General features: G+C 38.5%; 1 protein-coding gene across 1 annotated transcript in view; it reads left to right on the forward strand.

Annotated features, from left to right (window-relative positions):
- Positions 1-17699, forward strand: part of WASHC4 (WASH complex subunit 4) — a 50463-nt gene extending 32764 nt beyond the window's left edge. The window contains exons 25-33 of the mRNA XM_074271465.1: positions 1282-1416; positions 2905-3013; positions 4717-4783; positions 5264-5350; positions 8795-8942; positions 10896-10992; positions 11598-11794; positions 12009-12108; positions 16980-17699. Coding sequence (XP_074127566.1) covers positions 1282-1416; positions 2905-3013; positions 4717-4783; positions 5264-5350; positions 8795-8942; positions 10896-10992; positions 11598-11794; positions 12009-12108; positions 16980-17056 — 1017 coding nt within the window. The 3' untranslated portion in view covers positions 17057-17699. The remainder of the gene's footprint in view (positions 1-1281; positions 1417-2904; positions 3014-4716; positions 4784-5263; positions 5351-8794; positions 8943-10895; positions 10993-11597; positions 11795-12008; positions 12109-16979) is intronic.
- Positions 17700-20758: the final 3059 nt, after the last annotated feature.

Raw genomic sequence — 20758 nt, forward strand, 5'->3', positions numbered from 1 at the left:
AAAGTTATTCATCCCATAATTATTTTGATTCCTCTTTTCTATCTCTGCAACCTCATGATTGCTTAGAGGAAAGATGTGATTTGTGAGATGTGACTGAAGGAGGGATTGCAGGATGGGGAGAGAGTTTCTGCACTTGAAATTTCCAGACTTTGTGTAAGCCATTGTCTGCCAGAATTAAACCAGTTATAAATATTGACAGGTTAGTTACTATAGGCCTCGCACTATTTAATAATAGTAAACAACCTGGTCTCTAGCCTCTCAGAGCTTTCAGTACCCTTTTTTCTTTTAAAAATGTAATTTATTTCTTTATCTTCAATTACTGTCTACCTATGCATTTAAAAAAAAATAAATTTTTGGATACCTTTTGTTTTTACATCACCTATAATTTCCAGTGTCTTCTCCCAGAGAGCCCAACCTAAGAGAAAAAAAAGAAGTAAAAAAAAGTCTCATTAAAACTAACCAAATATACTGAAAATGCCTAATGTTGTGTTTAGTGTTATATCCATCCCATAGTCTCTTCCTTTTTGGAAAGATTAATGAGATTGTCTTCACATATTATTTTTTATTTGGGGCCAAGCTTTTTTATTGTAATTTCTTTAAATTTTTTTAAGTTAACAAGCATTTCTTTTTTTTTTTCCTTTTTTCTTTTTAGCTCTTCCACTTTTAATGGAAGAATAAAATTACAGAATCATAATTTGTTGATAAAAATTTTACAGAATTTATAGAAGTTTTTCTACTCATATTTTTTTGTACACCACAATTTGTTATTCTCCAATCAGTGAGCACCGATTTCCATTTTTTTATTACTATTAAAAGGACTGCTATGAATATTATGGTTTTAGTTTGTTTTTCTATGTACAGATTTTATTTGAGATGTTTTTCAGCCTTGATTTTCTCTTCTGATCTCAGTTACTTCAATCTCAGCATATCTAAGACCAAATTAATCTTTTAATTTTTTTTTTAATTTTAAACTTCACAAACCAGTATACTTGAGAATAGAAATAGAAGGCTGTACATGAAATCACACTCTTTTGCATTTTTACAAAGAATTATGATAAATTCAGCATGATAAATGTACGTTGGTCTACTTTTGAACCCCTTTTTGTTCTGTGCTTTAAAAAAATCCCCCAATAATCTTTTTTTTTCTTTAGCATCATTATTACTAGTTTTCTTCTTCATCACCTTTTTGTAGTTATGACTATTGACACTGGTTTTAAAAACTCATAAGGCGCTTTTATACTATATCCTGCTTTCTGATTTTGAATTTTAACTTTCTAACAGGTTAATTTCACCTACCAATTTTTGAGAAAGAAGTTCTATATATTTAGCCAATTTATGTATGATGAACACATCAAATCCAGATTGATCAAAGATATCAGGTTTTTCAGGGAAGTCAAGGATCAAAATGATCATAAGGTATGTTGTATATACTTGCTATTTGTATATTTATATACAGTATACAAAGTATATTGTATATACTTTCTTATAATTATGATTTGATAGAATTTCAAAGGCAGTCTGGAAAGTTTGGCCTTGGAAAAGATATGAATGATTATCCTGGCTATATGACCTAAAACAGATTTAACTACTTGGTGCCGCCAGTAACTCTGAGAATCAATCACAGATGAGATAATGATCTTCATTGGGGGAAGAAGTTTCCCTACCGAGTTTCCCCATCTTCATGATGTCACAGGCCCGGACCAGATATAGATTGCTCTTGTAGGCAATGTAGGCAGCTTATAAAGATCAGTTAGAAATGCCATATTTTAGTGATGCCTTGCATCTTTTTGAGGGATTATTGAGACAGTCAGAGGAACTAATCAAAACAGATTGGTGGAATATGCATTAAAAGGGCATTATATCAAATAAGAGATTATACTATTTATGGCAGTGCTTACTAATAGTGATTCCATGCTTAGATGTATATCACTGAAGCTTATGTGATCATGTTCTCTCTCTCTAGAAGGAAAAAGAAGTCTGTGTTGTTATTTCAAAATGAATTTATCAATCGTCCCCTAATCGTGTTGTTTTGAAAAACCCCATTGCCTGCTTGGTGGCAGTCTATATTCTAGCTACTGGATATGACTTGGGAATGAATGGCTTTGTGAGCCTCTGCCCTCCAGGAGAGATTTCATCTGCCTGTCATTCTGAGATGAAGAAGCAGGTGTCCCCACAGTGGGGACATGGTTCTGTTTCTGAACCCCTGGGCAGGTGGTCATAGTGATGATTAGCATTTATTCAAGGGAAGTGTTTTTTCTGTGAGTCTTGACAAAGAAAAGAAGGATAGCTATTAACGTCACATTTTGTCATTTCCCTTTTTAAAAATGGCTACTGTTTCTTATGAAAACACAAAGGATGGAAGCTTTAAACCCCTTTTCTAGCAGCAGCCTATTCTTCTAGGCCCTCAGTACATTGCTCAACATCACACAGTTGGTCTTCCAGCGACATTGGCCCACTAGATCCTCCAAGCCGTCGTCTTCTGTTCCTAACTCTGTGACTTATATAGTTTGTCCTCCAGCCCTCCTAGAATGCCCTCATTTCTCAACTACCATGTCCGTCAAAGAAGCCTTTCCTGATCCCCATCATCATACGTTTGTGTTCCTGTTGCCTTGCATAGGACCTGGAACATAGATGCTTAGTAAATGTTTTTTATTAATAATAAACTCCTGGAGGCAGGACAGATTTTCTTTTGCCTCTTTTTATATCCCTAGTACTTAACTCGGTGCCTGGTACATAGTAGGTACTTGATAAGGATTGATTAATTGCTGGATTGCATAAATTCTGTAAACAAATTAGAATGCAAAATGGAGTTAATATTAAAAACTTATATGTAATATCTGCATTAAGGATAATATATTTCTACTGTGTTCTTATGAAGGTACTCGTAAAACTCTTTCTCTCTAGTATCCTTTTGAAAGAGCAGAAAAATTCAATAGAGGAATCAGAAAACTTGGAATAACACCAGATGGACAGAGTTACCTAGATCAGTTTAGACAGCTCATCAGCCAAATAGGTAAGAAGAATTGTTGTGGAAATTAGAATTAATTATTTTTACAGGAATCCTTTCTTAAGTAACCAACTTCATGTAGGACACCTAATGATGCTCTTTTGAGAATGTCACTTTTTTCCTTTTGAGATAAGGTTCCTCTGAACATACTAGATTTATTGTTATCTTAAATGAATTTAATATTTTGAAAATTTTTGAGTTTTAATTTAATCCATTAAATTGATTTATATATATATAAAATATATTTGATTTGATATATAAATTTAATTTAAATATAAATTTTATTTATAAACTTGATATATAAATTTGACATTTATATATCAAATTAAACTTATATGTCAAAATATTTACATATCAAATTTATAAATCAAATCTATATGTAAAAACTTGATAGATAAATATTTTCTAATATAGTATGGCTACAATTAATAAAACAATTACAATTAATAAAAGCTCTTCGGGGTCCTCAGTAATTTTTAAGAGTGAAAAGAGATCTTGAGGTCCAAAATTTGAGAACCACTGGCTCTGTGGCTAGAATCCTGGTCTTGAGAGAAGAAAATCTGGACTACTGTTTATGTGTACTGGTTATGTGATTGGGCAAGACACCAAACCTCCCTGTGCCTTAGGCAGCTCTGAGACTGTAAGTGAAAAAAAGAATTGCTGGGCTGCATTCTTAGAAAGAACTGCTTCACTGAGAGCTTGCTTGGACTAGTAAAATTACAGGTACAGACCAAAAAGAAAAGAAAAAAAGTACTATACAGGTGTCCCAAAAATCTTAGTGCAAAAGACTTCCCAGAAGTCTGTGTAAAGTCTGTCTCTTCCCAGAAGACAACTGTGTAAACATATATATACACACACATTTATACATATATTAGTATAAAGTTTTGAGAAATTAAAAGATGTCAGTAGATCAATAAAAAATGAAATATTAAATTTTTCTCATTAATTTTCTTGTATCATATCTCTCACATTTGCTTATATATTGTAGCATGCTGTTCTTCAGGGATTTTTTTTGTGTGCCAAGTTTCTCTTTATAAATAGCTATAAGCTCTTTGGAGAGGGTGACTGTCTCTTTGACTTTAACGCCTCCACTCTGCTGGGTGTAGAATGGATACCCCCATTTTCTATTTGAACTGAATTTCAAAAAGTGATGTATGCTTTAGAGCAGTGGTCCTCAAACTTTTTAAATAGGGGGCCATTCACTATCCCTCAACTGTGGAAGGGCCGGACTATAGTAAAAACAAAACCTCACACTCTGTCTCCGCCCCTCAGCCCATTTGCCATAACCCGGCGGGCCGCATAAACGTCCTCAGTGGGCTGTAATTTGAGAACCCCTGCTTTAGGGAGTATATACTCTGGAATATAGTCCTTATAGATCTGCTTCATTTCTGTAATTAAAACTTATTTTATCTTGTTAGGGCTATTAAGATACTATAATGTCAGACTTAGAACTTTAGAATTTTTTGTGAATTTTTGTGAATTTTTCACTTTGTAATACTATTAAATATATACTATTTATATTAATTTAAATTAATAGTATTTAAATAAGGAAAGGTTGTAGATGGAAGTGCTTATGTTTTATTTTACATGGTAACTAACTAAATGACTGCAGATCTTATTTATGACCAGTGTGTAGCTATGCTTTGGTTGTAAGACTTGATGAGACTCTTTTGCCACTCCATCTAATGGCTTCCTTTGTCATCTTAAAGGGAATGCGATGGGCTATGTGCGAATGATCCGGTCAGGTGGGCTCCACTGTAGCAGCAACGCCATCAGGTAGGGGCACACAGCCCCCATCTCTTTATCTTACACTCTGTCCCTTTGTGCTATTTGGTTTGAGTTTCTAAAGCTCCTCCTACAGGAGAGAAGCTTCTTTCTCTTCTAATCAGACACATTGGTGGGTGATAGAAGACATCCTTTAGAACAGGGGACGTTGGTGCATTCTCTGTTGCACTTGAAGACTTCATCTCTGAAAAGCTTTTCCTTTATTTATTTATTTTTTTTTTTCATTGCTATTAATCTAATTTTACAAAGTAGTACAGGCCACTCTCAGATAGCTTTTGATCACCAGGATCAGTTTGTTTCTTGAGCTCTCAATATTTGATGTAGCAGTTCTGAATCCTGTAAGTCAAGTGCTTGGTGATTTGGTAGTTTAAATAAATCACTCTGAATACTTAATTTTTAGTTGAATCACACTGCCTGTGTAAGTTGAATATGATACCAATTTTTAGTGACATCCTCCACAATTTACTATAGGTTTGTTCCTGATCTTGAAGATATTGTCAATTTTGAAGAACTCGTTAAAGAAGAAGGACTTTCGGAAGAAACACTCAAAGCAGCCAGGTAATGTTGTATTTGGAGATTAGAGAAAGTACTTGGGGTCAAGCTTGATCAGACAGCAAACAAGGAACTAGAAAGGGACCTATGAAAGTGAAATTTAAGACAGGATTCTGAAATATCATACTTGTTCAAAAATATTGATTTTTGAGCAATTATTTGTTTAACATCAAAAACCTAAATAAAATTAAAGGTCATGCTTCTTAGTAGATACCGGACAATGGGGCTTTTAATATTTGGTTAAGAACGAACTCTCCCATAAAAGTTCTCTTTTTGCTTCCCACTAGAGCTTTGGGCTAGAATTGATTTTTCTGATATGACTTTAATGAATTGTTCTCTGTTAATCGTATATATATGGGAAAGACTTCCTGTTCCTTGGGAGAAAGTAAGCTCTCCCAAGTCTCGATTTCAGTTCTCAGGAAGTGTTTGCTTTTATTTGCCCAGGATTCCCTTTGACCTTATTTTCCAAATCTTTTCCCAATTCCATATGGTGTCTTGAGACGGTTCGGCACTACAATTCTCATCTATTCTGCATGTCTGGAATCACTGGAGGTTTTTGGTAACATCTCTCATCCAATCAGCCTTCAAGCTGCCATTTTAGTGACCTGCTGATTACTCATTGGGCTGTGGGGTGGGAGCTGCCATGTCTGTGTCCAGAAGGCCCTTCTAGGCTGGACGAGAGGACAAAAAGGGCTCATGTCAGACCTGGCCAGGAGGGGGCCGGGCTACCAGGGACGGCTCTGTGCTCTTCCTTCTTGCGGGCCTTCAGTGCCAGGCTCAGTGCCTGCACAGGCTGTGGAAGAGACTCTCTGGATTGGTAGCTGAGACTGCTCTCAATTCCAGCTTTGAAATGTTGTGGCTCCTTTCTAACTTCAGTACTGCTGCTGCCTGAGGAAGGCCAGAGAGATCTAGCTGTCTAGAGGGAAGGGATGTTGCTGGAGGATTGCGGACTTCTCTTCAGTAGATTGGAGTGACTTTAAGCAGGAGGTTACTTTTGCCTCTTTCAAATATTCCAGTTCAGAAGGAAAGAAAAAACGCCTTTTAGCCATCACAGCTCTGGCATGGAAGGCTGTCACATAGGCGCCAGATCGCCGTGGGGAGAGGAGCGTGTGGGTTCTTCTGGCAGATAACTAGTGGGTTTGGGGGCACACTTGGGGTTTAATTTATGCTTAGTCAGCCCAGTTTCTGCTCCGTTACAAACACCCAAAGTAAATGGACCCTTTGTTTCATGCTAAATGTAAGCACAAGTATGTACAAAACCACTAACAGGCCTAGCTTTTCTAGATTCTGGAGCATAACCCAAGCAGTCCTCTGGCTGTGGGGGGGATGTCTCCAAAACTGGCCTGAAGCCTTTCAGTTCTAGGATATGTGAAACATTTTGGATCTATCTGTGCTTCTGGAGGCTGAGGATAGATTACAGCTCCTTTCTTTATAATTGCCTTTCTGCTTAAACCAGTGCTAACCTTAATCTGAATATTTTAATCATTTCATTTGCAGAGCCATGAAAAATGTTATATTTTAAAAACCTCACTGCCCTGGTTATGCTGGTATTGTCGCTGTTTCATGGGCTTACTTACGTCATGCTTGATCCGTCTAAGCTGTGCTTTGAACCCAAAGAAGCACAGGGGACACAGAGCCGGCTCAGGAGAGTTTTTTTGAGCTGTTCCTTGGACTGTTGTAAACCAGCAGAAAGGCTCTTGGATGTGTAGAGGCATTCAGGCGGTGCTCTTGAGCTGGAGTTGGTGAATTCTATCCCTGTGCCCAGCTGAGAGATAGAGAACAGGAGGCCAGGGGCAGCACTGAGGCTGGAGAGAATAGTTCCTGGGGGCAGAGGGAGCCCTGGGGCTAATCGAAGAGATATCTAAATTTCATCTAGGTGTCATGATAGAATGTGTCTCCTCTGTTACAACACAGCCCCACCTTCATTTTAGGAAGATCATTCTGGCTGAAAGGAAAGAGTGAGGAGAATCTGGAGGCAAGGAGAGCACGCAGAAGGGTATGATGGGAGGTGACTAAGGCAAGCTCCGGACATTGGCTCCTTTAGGGGAGAGAAAGCCTGAAGAAGGAACAGCAGAGATATAGTAAAGTGCTGGACATGGGGCTGAGAAGGGGAGGGAGGAGCTGAGGGCTTGGGTCACCAGGAGATGGGGGGGCTCGGCTTTCGTCATGCTGAATCCAAGCTCTCTGTCCGACTTCTCGAGTTGGAGAATGAAGCCAAAGATAAGAGGCTGGACCTGGATAAACAGATGGAGAATTATCTGCATAGAGAAGATAGTTTGGATCCATGAGAGATGATGAGTGAAGGTCCAGCAGAGAGCCTTAGGGGTCCCCAGAATTTAGTGGGGAGGACCAAGGCAAAAATCCAGAGCAGTCAGATCCCCTTCTTCAGGAGGAGACCCAGAGGAGAGAAATGTGAAAGTCTGAGGGCAAGGGCTGATCACAGAGCCAGGGGCTGCAGCAAGAGCAGGAAGGAGGAGAGAGGAAAGGTCATTACATCTGGCACCTTGGGAGAGGAGCATTTCCATTGGAAATTGGACTGAGTATAGTTGGGTGGCAGGTGATAATGGTGGTGGTGTCCTGTGTGCTTGAGGAGGATCCGAATAACTCCCTGTGTTCACTGTGCCTGACTCTGGCTCATCAGACCAGCACGAGCTCAGAAGACTCTGGCCAGGTGAGTGCAGGTTGAACAAATGGCAGAGCAGGACATGAGAAGGAACAAGAGGCCAGAGGGCTGAAGGATCAGAGGGAGGAAAGGGGCAGCCAGAGTGTGGCTGGAATCGAGGGCTCCACCACTGAGGGCTGAATGGCTAGGAGGCGAGTCATGGGGAAGCTCCCAGTGTTATGGACAGTAAGGCAGAGGCAGAATGACAGAAGAGTCTGGTCGTGTAAAGGAACCTCAGTCCTGGTCACTCATACATCAGGGCTGGTGGTGAGAGTTAATATAACTGCCTCCGTGTGGGGCTGAGATGGCATCTGGGGGAGCAACTTCTAGTATGAGCACAGGAGTGGGGTGGGAAAGAAAGGACGAGGACGTATTGGGGCTTGGCAGGGATGGCTACTGGATTCGTGCTTGGATGGGGCATGTGGGATGGGTGAACCTCAGAGGGGAAGAGGGACAGAAGGCAGCAGGAATGGGAGTGGGGAGCAAGGAGTCTTCTGAACTCCCTACAGCTGGCGAAGCTCCGGAGGCAGAAGAGGCATCTCCCCTCGAGCATCGGTGGTCCTGGGGTCTGATGCTGGGTCTTTAGAGCTGCTCAGACTCTTGCCTCTTCTCATACAGAACATAATTCGGCTTTCTCCATGTGATTTCCAGTTTAAAACCTTGGGCCCTTGAGTATGATGCTGGTGGAAGTCGGCTAACATCTCTACTTCCTTGGCCCTGGGGGTCAGGAACCAGCAACATGTCATTCAACCTTCTTGTCCCTCCCCTTTCTCTTCTGACTTCTTTAGGCAGCTGGACTCGGTCCTCAGCGACCACACACGGAATTCCGCTGAAGGCACAGAGTATTTCAAGATGTTGGTGGATGTTTTTGCTCCCGAATTCCGGAGTCCCAAGAATATGCACCTCCGAAATTTCCACATCATCGTTCCTCCCTTGGTCAGTACTTTGGGCCAGTGAATTTCTGTACATTTGATCCTTGATGTATTGGGAGGCTTTCTGCACCTTTGGGGGAATGGAAGGGAAGGGAATAAGCTTGTGAGCGCCTTGTGTGGGCCAGGCCTTCCTTGTAAAGCTAAGTATGGTATGGACATCCTCTCATTTGACCATCAGATAATATTACATGAGCTTTTTTTGCACTCAATATTGATGGTTTTCTTATTGTTGGAGACATTTTGAACAATTCCTGGCACAGTGAAACTGAGCTTGCTTTCTGTGAATCTATTCTGCTTGTTCCCAGCCAGCTGTTTGTGACTCACCACGACTGTTGTGGAGAGGCTGCCTGCCAACATGCCGTTGTCAGAATTAAACTAGATTAGTTCATCATACTCTCTCCAATCATCTTTTTGTTTGCAGAATTGTTGCCATAAACAATTTTATTTTTAATGAATAATGACAAATTTCGTTAATAATTACTTATGACAAATTCTCATCGTCAAACTCTGAGGAATTTTCACCAACATCTTGAAAGGGTAATGTTCAGCAGAATTTCCCAACGTCGTAACTAAATGTACGATCCTGTTACAACACATACCCTCCAAGGATTCTTTTTGCTTGCAGAATTGTTGCCATAAACAGTTTAATTTTTAATTAATAATGACAAATTTTGTTAGTAATTAATTACGTATGACAAATTCTTATTGCCAGACTTTGAAAAAAATTTCATCTTGGAAGAGTAATGTTCAGTAGAATTTCCTAACATCCTAAGTAAATGTATGATCCTGTTATAACATATACTCTAAGTATTCTTTTTCAACCCAAGAATGTGCCAGGACCAAAATGGAAGTGAATTCAATGTATTTAATACCAGCATGACTGCTTCTAGGTCTGGGATTGGTTTCCCCCTGAAAAAGGCAACTATCCATTTACTGAGTCTGAGACAGGGGCCTTGCCTTCAGAGCAGCTGTCGTTGGGTAACCAGCTATGATTATGTGAAAAATCAAATATGAGGATTGTACGAACTCTTCAAAACAAGAGTAGAAAAGCTGTTGCAAGGTCATGGTTCATTGGCAGATTAATTCTACAGGAAGTAATTATCATGAGTATTCAAATGAGGAAGACACGAGCCTGTCCATAGATGAGATTCGAGTCGGACTCCAGGAATTTGGCAGGAGATGGTCAGTTGGAGGAGGGAGACAGAGTAATTGTGAGGCCAAAGCAAAGAAATGTGAGATTTGTTTCCCATGTAGAAGACTGCAAGTGAACTAATTTGGTTCAACCTTAAAACTTGTTAGAGAGTAAGGAGTCTCAGTGATCCATTTGTCAAAACACTTGGGGAGTGTTTTAAATCCAAAGTGTGACATGGTAGAAACATTATTTTAGATCATTAATAGAATGGATGTGCCAGTAGTGGGAAGGAAGAGAAAGGTACTGATTTGAGGATTCTGAAGGGCAAAAGTATATCATGGTTGATTGGTTTGGGGGAAGATGTGGAAATTGAGACAGGTTTTGAATCTCAATGACTTGAATAAGTGATTCCATTTATTAATTGAAGGAAGGAAAGTGGAGCAGCAGGAGGCAGTTTTGTAAGGTAGCTGGGGAGTTTTTGATATGCCGAATTTGAAGTAAGAGCTGGTCATTCCCATGAGAACAATGATAGGCCTTTAGAAATGGGGATCTGGAGCTTAGGAGAGAGATCAGGTCTGAGGAGAAGGTTGGTGTTGGAAAGAGGAAGAGAATATGTGGAGAGGAGAGGGCCAAGGAGTGTTGACTGCATTTCGAGCACAGAGGGAGGAAGCAGAGCCAGGGTCCAGATGCACATCGCCCACGGGCATCCACTTAAATGCATTTTTGTGAAGAAAGCCTTTTAGAGCAAAGGAAGTATATGTGAATGCACATGGAGGTTATTCTAAAACTGTTGCTCTTCCCAATCATCAACTCTTTCCATTTCAGACCCTCAATTTTGTAGAACATTCCATTAGCTGCAAGGAGAAATTGAATAAAAAGAATAAAATGGGAGCAGCTTTTACCGATGATGGCTTTGCCATGGGTAAGTTTGACTGGATTGTGTTTTCCATTAGTTTTATGGGCCCAGTGTCATAGATTCTTAGAAAAGTTAGCTATATTAGCTCTTTTCCCATTGTTGTTGTTGAACAATATCGATTGTAGTTTTCCTTCTCAGTAGTATTATCTTTTTTGGTCATGTTGTGTGGGTATCATTCACGCCTCTTGTTAACATGCTTGTGGCATTTCTGTTGCCTGTGCCCATTTAGCCTGGGTTTGCAGGGTAGTTTTTTGGGTGCTTTTGTGTAGCTGGTTGCCATGACTGTCCTGCTCCAAGGAAGAAAATCCTCCTTCTACCTTAGTTCTCCCTTTCTCCCCCACCTTCCCATCACAGTAGCAACTACTGCTGATGTGTTGGCAAATTAGTGGCTTTATTTTTTAGTTTTGGCAGGACTTCTCTCGAGCTCATGAAATATAGTTTATAGCATTTTTCCCTCTGTGGAGAAATGAGGATAGGATAGGTATAGCTAAGCTATAAAATGAAATTTAAAGGAGATTCATTTTAAATGTCTTAATTTCATGATGAAAACAAAGAATGACAGAGTAACATTTGTGCCTGAATTTATTATTTTGCTTTGTTCATGACTGCAGGTGTGGCTTATATTCTCAAGCTTCTGGATCAATACCAGGAGTTTGATTCCCTTCACTGGTTCCAGTCAGCCAGAGAGAAGTACCTCAAGGAGATGAGGGCTGTGGCCAAGCAGCAGAATGTACAGTCAACCAGTCAGGATGAGAAACTGCTGCAGACAATGAATCTGACCCAGAAGCGCCTCGATGTCTACTTACAGGTAAAAAGACTAAATGCGACTCTGACATCCAGGGCTTTGCAAGGGACAGAATCCCCATACCACTCTGGCAGGTGGAGGAATCAACATTTAGAATCTCACCAGGGGGATTGTATTTCTTAATTGGGTTTCTGTATCTCTTTGTTCAATAAGATCTTAAAAATAAGATAGAAAACATTCGAAACTGTTTTAAACATTCTTCATTATTTTTATTTAGGAATTTGAGTTACTCTATTTCTCACTGAGTAGCGCGAGAATTTTCTTTAGAGCAGACAAGACTGCAGCTGAAGAAAACCAAGAAAAGAAGGAGAAAGAAGGTTAGTAAATTTAGTTTTGGAAAGTTTAATGAAAATTTCTTCATCATTGTACAGTATCTCATTTCTGTACAAGGCAGACTGGCAGCTTCAGCCCTCGGGGACACAGCCTTGGTTCCAGAAGTGAATAAAAAGGGTCTTCCTGTAGCTCAGACTGCTGCTTTGCATTTTCCTTTGAGAACTTTAGGCCTCCTTAGAGCCTTGCTGACTTTTATCATGTTCGTGACCTACTAATGCTTTGGGCTTCCAGAACCACAGATAATGATTGGCAACTCAATAAAAAGGGGGCAGGGAAAATACACACTAAAAAGGGCTGAGATGCAGCTGAAAACCTGCTATTGAGGGAGGCCAGAGATCGAAAAAGCTGGCACTGAACTAGCAAAACATAGCCTTTGGGGACCACCGAGTGTTGGAGCAAGTGAGATCATAGCACCATGACCTGCCTCACAATGAAACTTATGAGGAAGACACTTTGGAAACCTTGTTTTTTATTTTTCCTAAAATATTGCCGTGTCATAAGGTAGCATTATGCACTATAATAAATCATCAAGAAAATTACGCGTGGTAATACTCTGTAGGAAAACAAGGAAATACTAACTTTTTATTTTTTTTTTAATATTCTTTTTGATTAGCATGCATTTATTTCTTCTCCCCTCCAACTTATTATTATTATTATTTTTTTTTTTTCTAAGGCTGGGGTTAAGTGACTTGCCCAGGGTCACACAGCTAGGAAGTGTTAAGTGTCTGAGATCAGATTTGAACTCGGGTCCTCCTGAATTCAGGGCTGGTGCTCTATCTACTGCGCCACCTAGCTGCCCTCTCCAACTTTTTTTTTTTTTTTTATTTTTTTATTCATTTTTCCAAATTATCCCCTCCCTCCCTCCACTCCCTCCCCCCGATGACAGGCAATCCCATACATCTTACATGTGTTACAATATAACCTAGATACAATATATGTGTGTAAATACCATTTTCTTGTTGCACATTAATTATTAGCTTCCGAAGGTATAAGTAACCTGGGTAGATAGACAGTAGTGCTAACAATTTACATTCGCTTCCCAGTGTTCCTTCTCTGGGTATAGTTATTTCTGTCCATCATTGATCAACTAGAAGTGAGTTGGATCTTCTTTATGTTGAAGATTTCCACTTCCATCAGAATACATCCTCATACAGTATTGTTGTTGAAGTGTATAGTGATCTTCTGGTTCTGCTCATTTCACTCAGCAACATCCAACTTATTTTTTTAAGAAGAAAAGGAAACCCTTATACCACATATGTAGTCTAGTAAATTTTCACATCGGCCTGATTGACCATATCTAAACAGTGCATGTCTCAGTCTGTACCTTGAGTTCCTCATCTCTCTCTTTCAGGGGATTGTCAGTATTCTGGAATCTTGATTGGTCAGTGCATCAGTTGGCATTCTTAAATCTTCCAAAGTGGTTTGTCTTTACAGTTTTGTTACTGTGTAGAAGTTGTCCTCTTGCCTGGACTCACTTCCTTTCTTCTTCTTCTTCTTCTTCTTTTTTTTTTTTTTTTTTTTTTTTTTGTTTAGGCAATTGAGGTTAAGTGACTTGCCCAGGGTCACAAGTGTTTAAGTGTCTGAGGCCAGATTTGAACTCAGGTCCTAATGACTTCAGAGCTGGTGCTCTATCCACAGGGCCACCTAGCTGCCCCATGGGCTCACTTCTTTCTGCAAATCTTATCAAGTGTCTGTGTAACTATCCTCTTTATCATTTTATGGCACTACTATTCCATTATATTCATTATTTGTTAAGACATTCTTCAATTAATAGACAACCTCTATTTCAGAAAAGCCTGGAAAGACTCACATGAACTGATGCTGAGGGAAGTGAGCAGAATCAGGAGAACATTGTACACAGTAACATCAAGATTATGTGATGATCAGCTATGATAGACTTAGCTTTTCTCAGCAGTAAATTGGTCCAAGATAGTTTCAATAGACTTGGGATGAAAAATGCCATCCTGAGAGAGAACTGTGGAGACTGAATGTGAATTGAAGCACACTATTTTCACCTTTAAAATTTTTTTTTTGCACTCTTTTTTTTTAGAATTTTTTTTTTTGCACAGTATATATATGAATGAGTAATTTTTAAAAATAATATTATCCCTTGTATTCATTTTTCCAAATTATCCCCCCCCCTCTATTCCCTCCCCTAGATGACAGGCAATCCCATACATTTTACATGTGTTACAATATAACCTAGATACAATATTATGTGTGTAAATCCAATTTTCTTGTTGCATATTAAGTATTAGATTCCGAAGGTATAAGTAACCTGGGTAGATAGACAGTAGTGCTAACAATTTACATTCGCTTCCCAGTGTTCCTTCTCTGGGTGTAGTTATTTCTGTCCATCATTGATCAACTGGAAGTGAGTTGGATCTTCTTTATGTTGAAGATTTCCACTTCCATCAGAATACATCTTCATACAGCATTGAAGTGTACAGCAATCTTTTGGTTCTATTCATTTCACTCAGCAACAGTTCATGTAAGTCTCTCCAAGCCTCTCTGTATTCCTCCTGCTGGTCATTTCTTACAGAGCAATAATATTCCATAACCTTCATATACCATAATTTGCCCAACCATTCTCCAATTGATGGACATTCATTCAACTTCCAGTTTCTAGCTACAACAAAAAGAGCTGCCACAAACATTTTGGCACATACAGGTCCCTTTCCCCTCTTTAGTATTTCCTTGGGATATAAGCCCAGTAGTAGCACTGCTGGATCAAAGGGTATGCACAGTTTGATAACTTTTTGGAGCATAGTTCCAAATTGCTCTCCAGAATGGCTGGATTCTTTCACAACTCCACCAACAATGTATCAGTGTCCCAGTTTTCCCACATCCCCTCCAACATTCATCATTATTTTTTCCTGTCATCTTAGCCAATCTGACAGGTGTGTAGTGGTATCTCAGAGTTGTCTTAATTTGCATTTCTCTGATCAGTAGTGATTTGGAACACTCTTTCATATGAGTGGATATAGTTTCAATTTCATCATCTGAGAATTGTCTGTTCATATCCTTTGACCATTTATCAATTGGAGAATGGTTCGATTTCTTATAAATTAGGGTCAGTTCTCTATATAAAAAAAAATTTTTTTTTCTTTCTCATTTTTCCCTTTTGATCTGATTTTTTTTTCACAACATGACTAATATGGAAATGTTTAAAAATTTAATGGGCAGTCTCTTAGTTTCCAGATCTTTACTACTGCACAAGAGTTGCTATAAATATTTTTGTCCATGTGGCTCTTTTTCTCAATTTCAATTTTTAATTCCAAATTGTCTCTCTTACTTTCTTTCCCTTTACCAATCCCCCCCACTCCCAGAAGGCAAGAAAAATAAAACCTATTACAAATATGTATAGTCATGCATCACAAATTCCTACATTAGCCATGTCCAAAAGAAAAGAAAATATTTTGCATTCTGCATTCTGGAGTTCATCAGTTCTCTGGAGGTGGAGAGCATGTCTCATTATGAGCTTTTTGAAGTTGTGGTCATTCATTTTGTTTCTTAGACTTATTAAGTCTTTCAAAATTCATTGCCTTTACAATATTGTTATTGTATAATTTGTTTTTCTGGTTCTGTGTACTTTACTTTGCATCTGTTTATATAAAACATCTCAGGTTTTTCCAAAATCATCCCTTTGCCATTTCTTATAGCACAATAGGATCCCTACATTTCATTCATCCATTCCCTAATTTATGAATACTCCCCTTAGTTCCCAATTCTTTGCACCTATGAAAAGAGTTACTATAATTGTTTTGCATATGTAGATATAGACCTAGTAGTGGTATTGCTGGGCCAAAGGGTATGCACAATTTTATAGCCCCTTGGGCGTAGTTCCAGATTTTCTTTCAGGATGATTGCATTTGTTCATTACTCCACTAGCAATGCATTTGTAGTCTTATTTTCCCACATCCCCTTCAACATTTGTCACTTTGATTTTCTGTCATGGTAGTCAGTCAGATAGGTGTGAGGTGATATTTTCAATTTGTTTTTGTCTAATTATTAGCAGCTTGAGCAATTTTTACTTATAGTATGTGATTAAAGATAATTTTGATTATTTTTGAGAACTGTATGTTCATATCCTTACGACTATTTATTAACTGGGGAATGGCCTTTTATTCTTATAAACTTGAATCTTTTTTGTGCCTTGGAAGTAAGATCTTTATTTAAGAAACTTGGTGCAAAGATAATATATTTTAGAAAGTTTTTTACTAAATGTGGCTAAGAAAAGTTTTTGGCATTTGATGAAGAAGCTAACCTGGAAAATTCATTTTCATGGAATACTTAATTCTCCACCATTTCCAGTAAAATGAAATGCTACTGTTCTTACTATTTCAAAACATTGAGACATTTTTGAAGTTAGAACCGAGTAACCAGTAAGTGTGCTGCTTTTGAGAGTGTTTTCAAGATGCCTTTTTTGTTTTAATACCCAAATTTTATTTCTGATACTTCCAGTAGCCAGATAGTATGTGACAACATAATTTAGAACAGTCCTATTTCAAACCAGAGAGTGAATTAGGAGGTAAGTTGACTGATTGTTGTAAGTGGAAATTCAGTTCTCTTCTACCAGGCTCATATTGGCATGGAAGAGCCCTACTTAGTTTTAGCCCTTGCACTGTGGAGTTCTTCACCAAGTTTTCTGTACCTACAGGAAGAGCCAAAGGAGCTTGGTCTCGTTTTCTTGACCTTTCTGCTCCTTGGGATTTGGGCATCTTCCACTTAATCCTACTATTCATGTAATGTTGACTGAAAGCTGGCAAGGATCTGATTTCTCCAAAAATTTTGCCTTAAATTTAAATTAATTTTGCAAATGAATTTAATGCATATTTGCTTCTTATGCTTCTAGAAGAAAATAAAGCAAGCAGTGAAGACCCCGCATCCAGCAGTGGCAGTTCTACCCTCACCAATCCTGTGGTGAAGTGATTTTGAGGTTGGGCTTGGGGAGCATCGGGTAACCAGCATTGTTTACGTCGGCGGCTGTAGCTTGGACCTTAGAAACCTTGAGATACATGGATTGTGACTGGACCGGCCTATCTCCAGACGTGTAATGTCACAGACCTTCTCTGGGGGCCAGGCTTTAAAGCTATGTCCATTTTAAAGACTTTCATTTTAGAAGGTGCTGAAAAAATTTTCAAAAATTGGTTCTGGCCTACAAATAACCTAGAAAATAACATGCTTATTTTTCAGTAGTTATGGTTCAAAGTAAAGTTATAGAAATGCAAATCCGAATTTCTGCTCTGATGTCGGCAGATCTCTTGGCATCCCACATGTATGTTGGGAGTTTGTGTTTTTATAGGCTGTTGATTCATGATTTGTGTTAAATCAGTTAAAGATTTTCAGCTATTATGGCAACAAATTTAAAATCGATACTGTGCATATCTAGCAAATATTATTTAAATATAAAGATTAATGGTCAAATTCTAAAAGCATATATGACTGTAAAGAGTCTTAAAATAAAACTGTTATCATGGCCTGGATTGTTCAATAAGTTTCAGGCATTGGATACCCATTTGAGGCACTTTGGCATCATTATTAGTAAAGTAACACGCTGCATGGAGCTACCAGAGTTCTGGAAGCCTGCTGTGAGTCATTTTACACTCAGTTTACATGCTCTGAAAGTACTTAAACTGCAATTGCATTAAATGATAGCGTTGAAAGTATGTTTCTTGGTACTCATAGTTAAGGAAAATTAAAGTGAGGACCCAACTTCTTTAGAGATTTCAGAAGACATTGTGGGCCAGCTCTCATGAGGTGAAAGCTTATTCCCACATTCACACTCAGGTTTCTTTTTACATCAAGCCTGAATTCGAGAAATTTGAAACATACTTTTTCTTTTAACAGATTATAATCCAAGTGGATTCTCATGAAATAATATTTGCACTGTGCAGGCATTTAAAAAAAAAAACAAAAACAAAAACACTGTGAGAATAAGATATAACGTTAATAACTGAAATCCCTTACAGCTTTTACAGTTTCTAGAAGGCTTGAGTATCATTGGCTGTTGGCTGGCTGCTAGATTTATTTTTATCAACTTGTACCAATTAACAACTAAAAGGTCAATCTTAGTACATTAGAATGCATTAAAAAGATTAGAGTAGAAAGGGATTTTACTTTCTTAATGTAACTCAAATTTAAATCCAGGAAAGACTTGTTTTTCTGTTGTATTTGCCTATCCTAGCATTTCTTTTGAAAAATACTTTAATTTATTCCAAGGTTGGTCTTTTGACTTCCACCCCTTGGGAACCATGCATGGTGTCCTTCCATCCTCCGTGGACTCATGGATGATGTTACCTCTTCCAGAATAAACATGTTTCTTTTGAAAGTCAAAGGAAGCATAATATTGTGGGATTGTTTTTGCTTCTTCTGTAAACCTGACCTTATAGCATCATGGATTTGGTAATGTCCTAAAAGAATTCAGGCCTTTATTTGTGCTTCATCCTAACTGCAGAAATGGCCCTAAAGCATGCTGCATAATTCAGCCTTTTTATTTTTGAATGTTCTTAAATGATCTTGCAATTAATTGTACCAAATTAGCCACTGCCTTGCAATAATCCCCACAGTATTGCTGGTCTAACTTTAAACCCCATGAGTGACATCCAATATCAACAAATTGTAATTGGAAGGAGAATTAACTCTTGCCTTTCAGTGGAGACCACAAAACACTGTCACAGTTGACGGCTTCCCCATCACTAGATCAAACTCATACTTTGACGTCTCTTCTTACCTGGCCATTGGAAAGAGTTGTGTTTTACTGTTCACAGTGTTTTGTCCAGTCTGTAGAGGACTAATAAGTCCATGTGTGGGACCAGACCCTTGAGAGGATGCTAAAGCACTTAGCTGGGCTCTTTGTTTGGTCACAGAGCTGGAGGAAGGCATGGATATTCATGTCCCATTGGACTTTAAGACAAAGCTTTCCTTGTTGATTCCATAGCTTCTTATTTTTCTAATGTACTATAATTTAGGGATGAATGTAAACACTCATTATAAGCTCTTTAATAACAAAGATAATCAAGTTCTCAGGAATTAAGGACCAAGTATAACATTGTCTCTTCTATTTGTTTAAAAAAAATGATCTTGTTAACCTTATTTCTGTTGTCAGCCTCCCTTCACCCTCCCATTTGTGGAGCAGAATATATTCTGTTCTGTACATTAAACCTTGTCAGTAAATTTAACAGTTTTTTTTCCCTTGGATTTTTATGTTCAGAATTAAATGTCCTATAAAAAAGTTTCTGATTTATTTTTAATGAAGATCTCATAACTTCCTTGTTACCACTTTTAAATTCATTTTTTCCACTGCTTGGTATTGTCAAGTGAAAAAAGAATCATTGGGGTTTTTGGATTGCTTTAGCTAGGATAATGACCCATTGTTGGAGATGTTCACGGGGATCATGGTGCTCCCCAAAATCAGGAGCCGAATCTGACTAGCAGTGGCCCAGCTCAGAGACTATTCAGCACACTGCAAGAGGTCAGGATGGCAAAGAGCAGTGTGATTGGCCACAGAATTAGCAAAGTAGACAAAAGCCATGTGACAAAACCTGTGGTGCACGTATTCATGTTAGTGGGCCATTAAGATTTCTTCTCCTGGGATAGCTGTGGCTGCATTTGCAAATGTTGGAAAGTCTGACGTATATGATTCTGCTTATTGCATACTGCTCTCCATCTTCCTCTATCCCTCCACCTTCCCATGTTTTCTTCCAGTGAGATTAACGCTATAGTTATATAGAATTTCAAGACAAGATGATCTTCCTTGTCATGGAGCAGATTCAATTCTATAGTTTTATTCAAAGAAATTTCAAATGAGGGGAATGTTCCATTAGGTTTCTAGAGGTTTCCAGAGGCTTCAGATGAAGAATATGGAGCCCAGAAAGGCAAATTGAAAGGTCAACAGGTTAAGGGGCCTGTTGGGCACACATGTGAGCTTGATGACAACAACCGTGCCCGGTTAGGATTTAGTTTATAAAAAACAAATGCTTGTTTTATAAATTACACAAATAAAGTCATGTTGAATCAACAAGGGGCGATTTTGGGTTTTGTTTTTATATATTCAGCATCTGATTGTGCAGTTTTGCTCAGACTTTCTTAGTAGACTTTTGGTATGTATTCAGTAAATGGAAATTAATGTCCAAGATTGAGGGAATCATTGACTGGGAGAACAGATTTACTTTTAAAAACCACTTTGGGAGGGGCAGCTAGGTGGTGCAGTGGATAGAGCACCAGCCCTGAAGTCAGGAGGACCTGAGTTCAAATCTGGCCTCAGGCACAAGTCACTTAACCCCAATTGCCTTAGCCCCCCAAAAAAGAAAAGAAAAATGCTGTGGGTTTATATACTATTTAGGGCTGTTTTTTGCTGTTACTTCTTTCATTTAGGCCAGCTATCTGTAGACACTGATTGGGCAAGTGTTGCCTCAGAAAAACCCTAAGGTATCGAAGTGAATCCATTTAGACACAGCTACAAAAATGTTGCTAAATTAATTTTATAAAGTAAAACATTGATTAAATCAAGATACAACAGAATAATCTGTGCCAACTCTAATATTTTGGGAAGAAATAGGCATTCACTTTATTCCTCAAGGGTCAATTCTGCCGTGATTTACCCAAACAGAAGGAAATCATTGAGTGCACAAG

Source organism: Sminthopsis crassicaudata, chromosome 5 (genome assembly GCF_048593235.1).
Source record: "Sminthopsis crassicaudata isolate SCR6 chromosome 5, ASM4859323v1, whole genome shotgun sequence".
Taxonomy (NCBI): domain Eukaryota; kingdom Metazoa; phylum Chordata; class Mammalia; order Dasyuromorphia; family Dasyuridae; genus Sminthopsis; species Sminthopsis crassicaudata.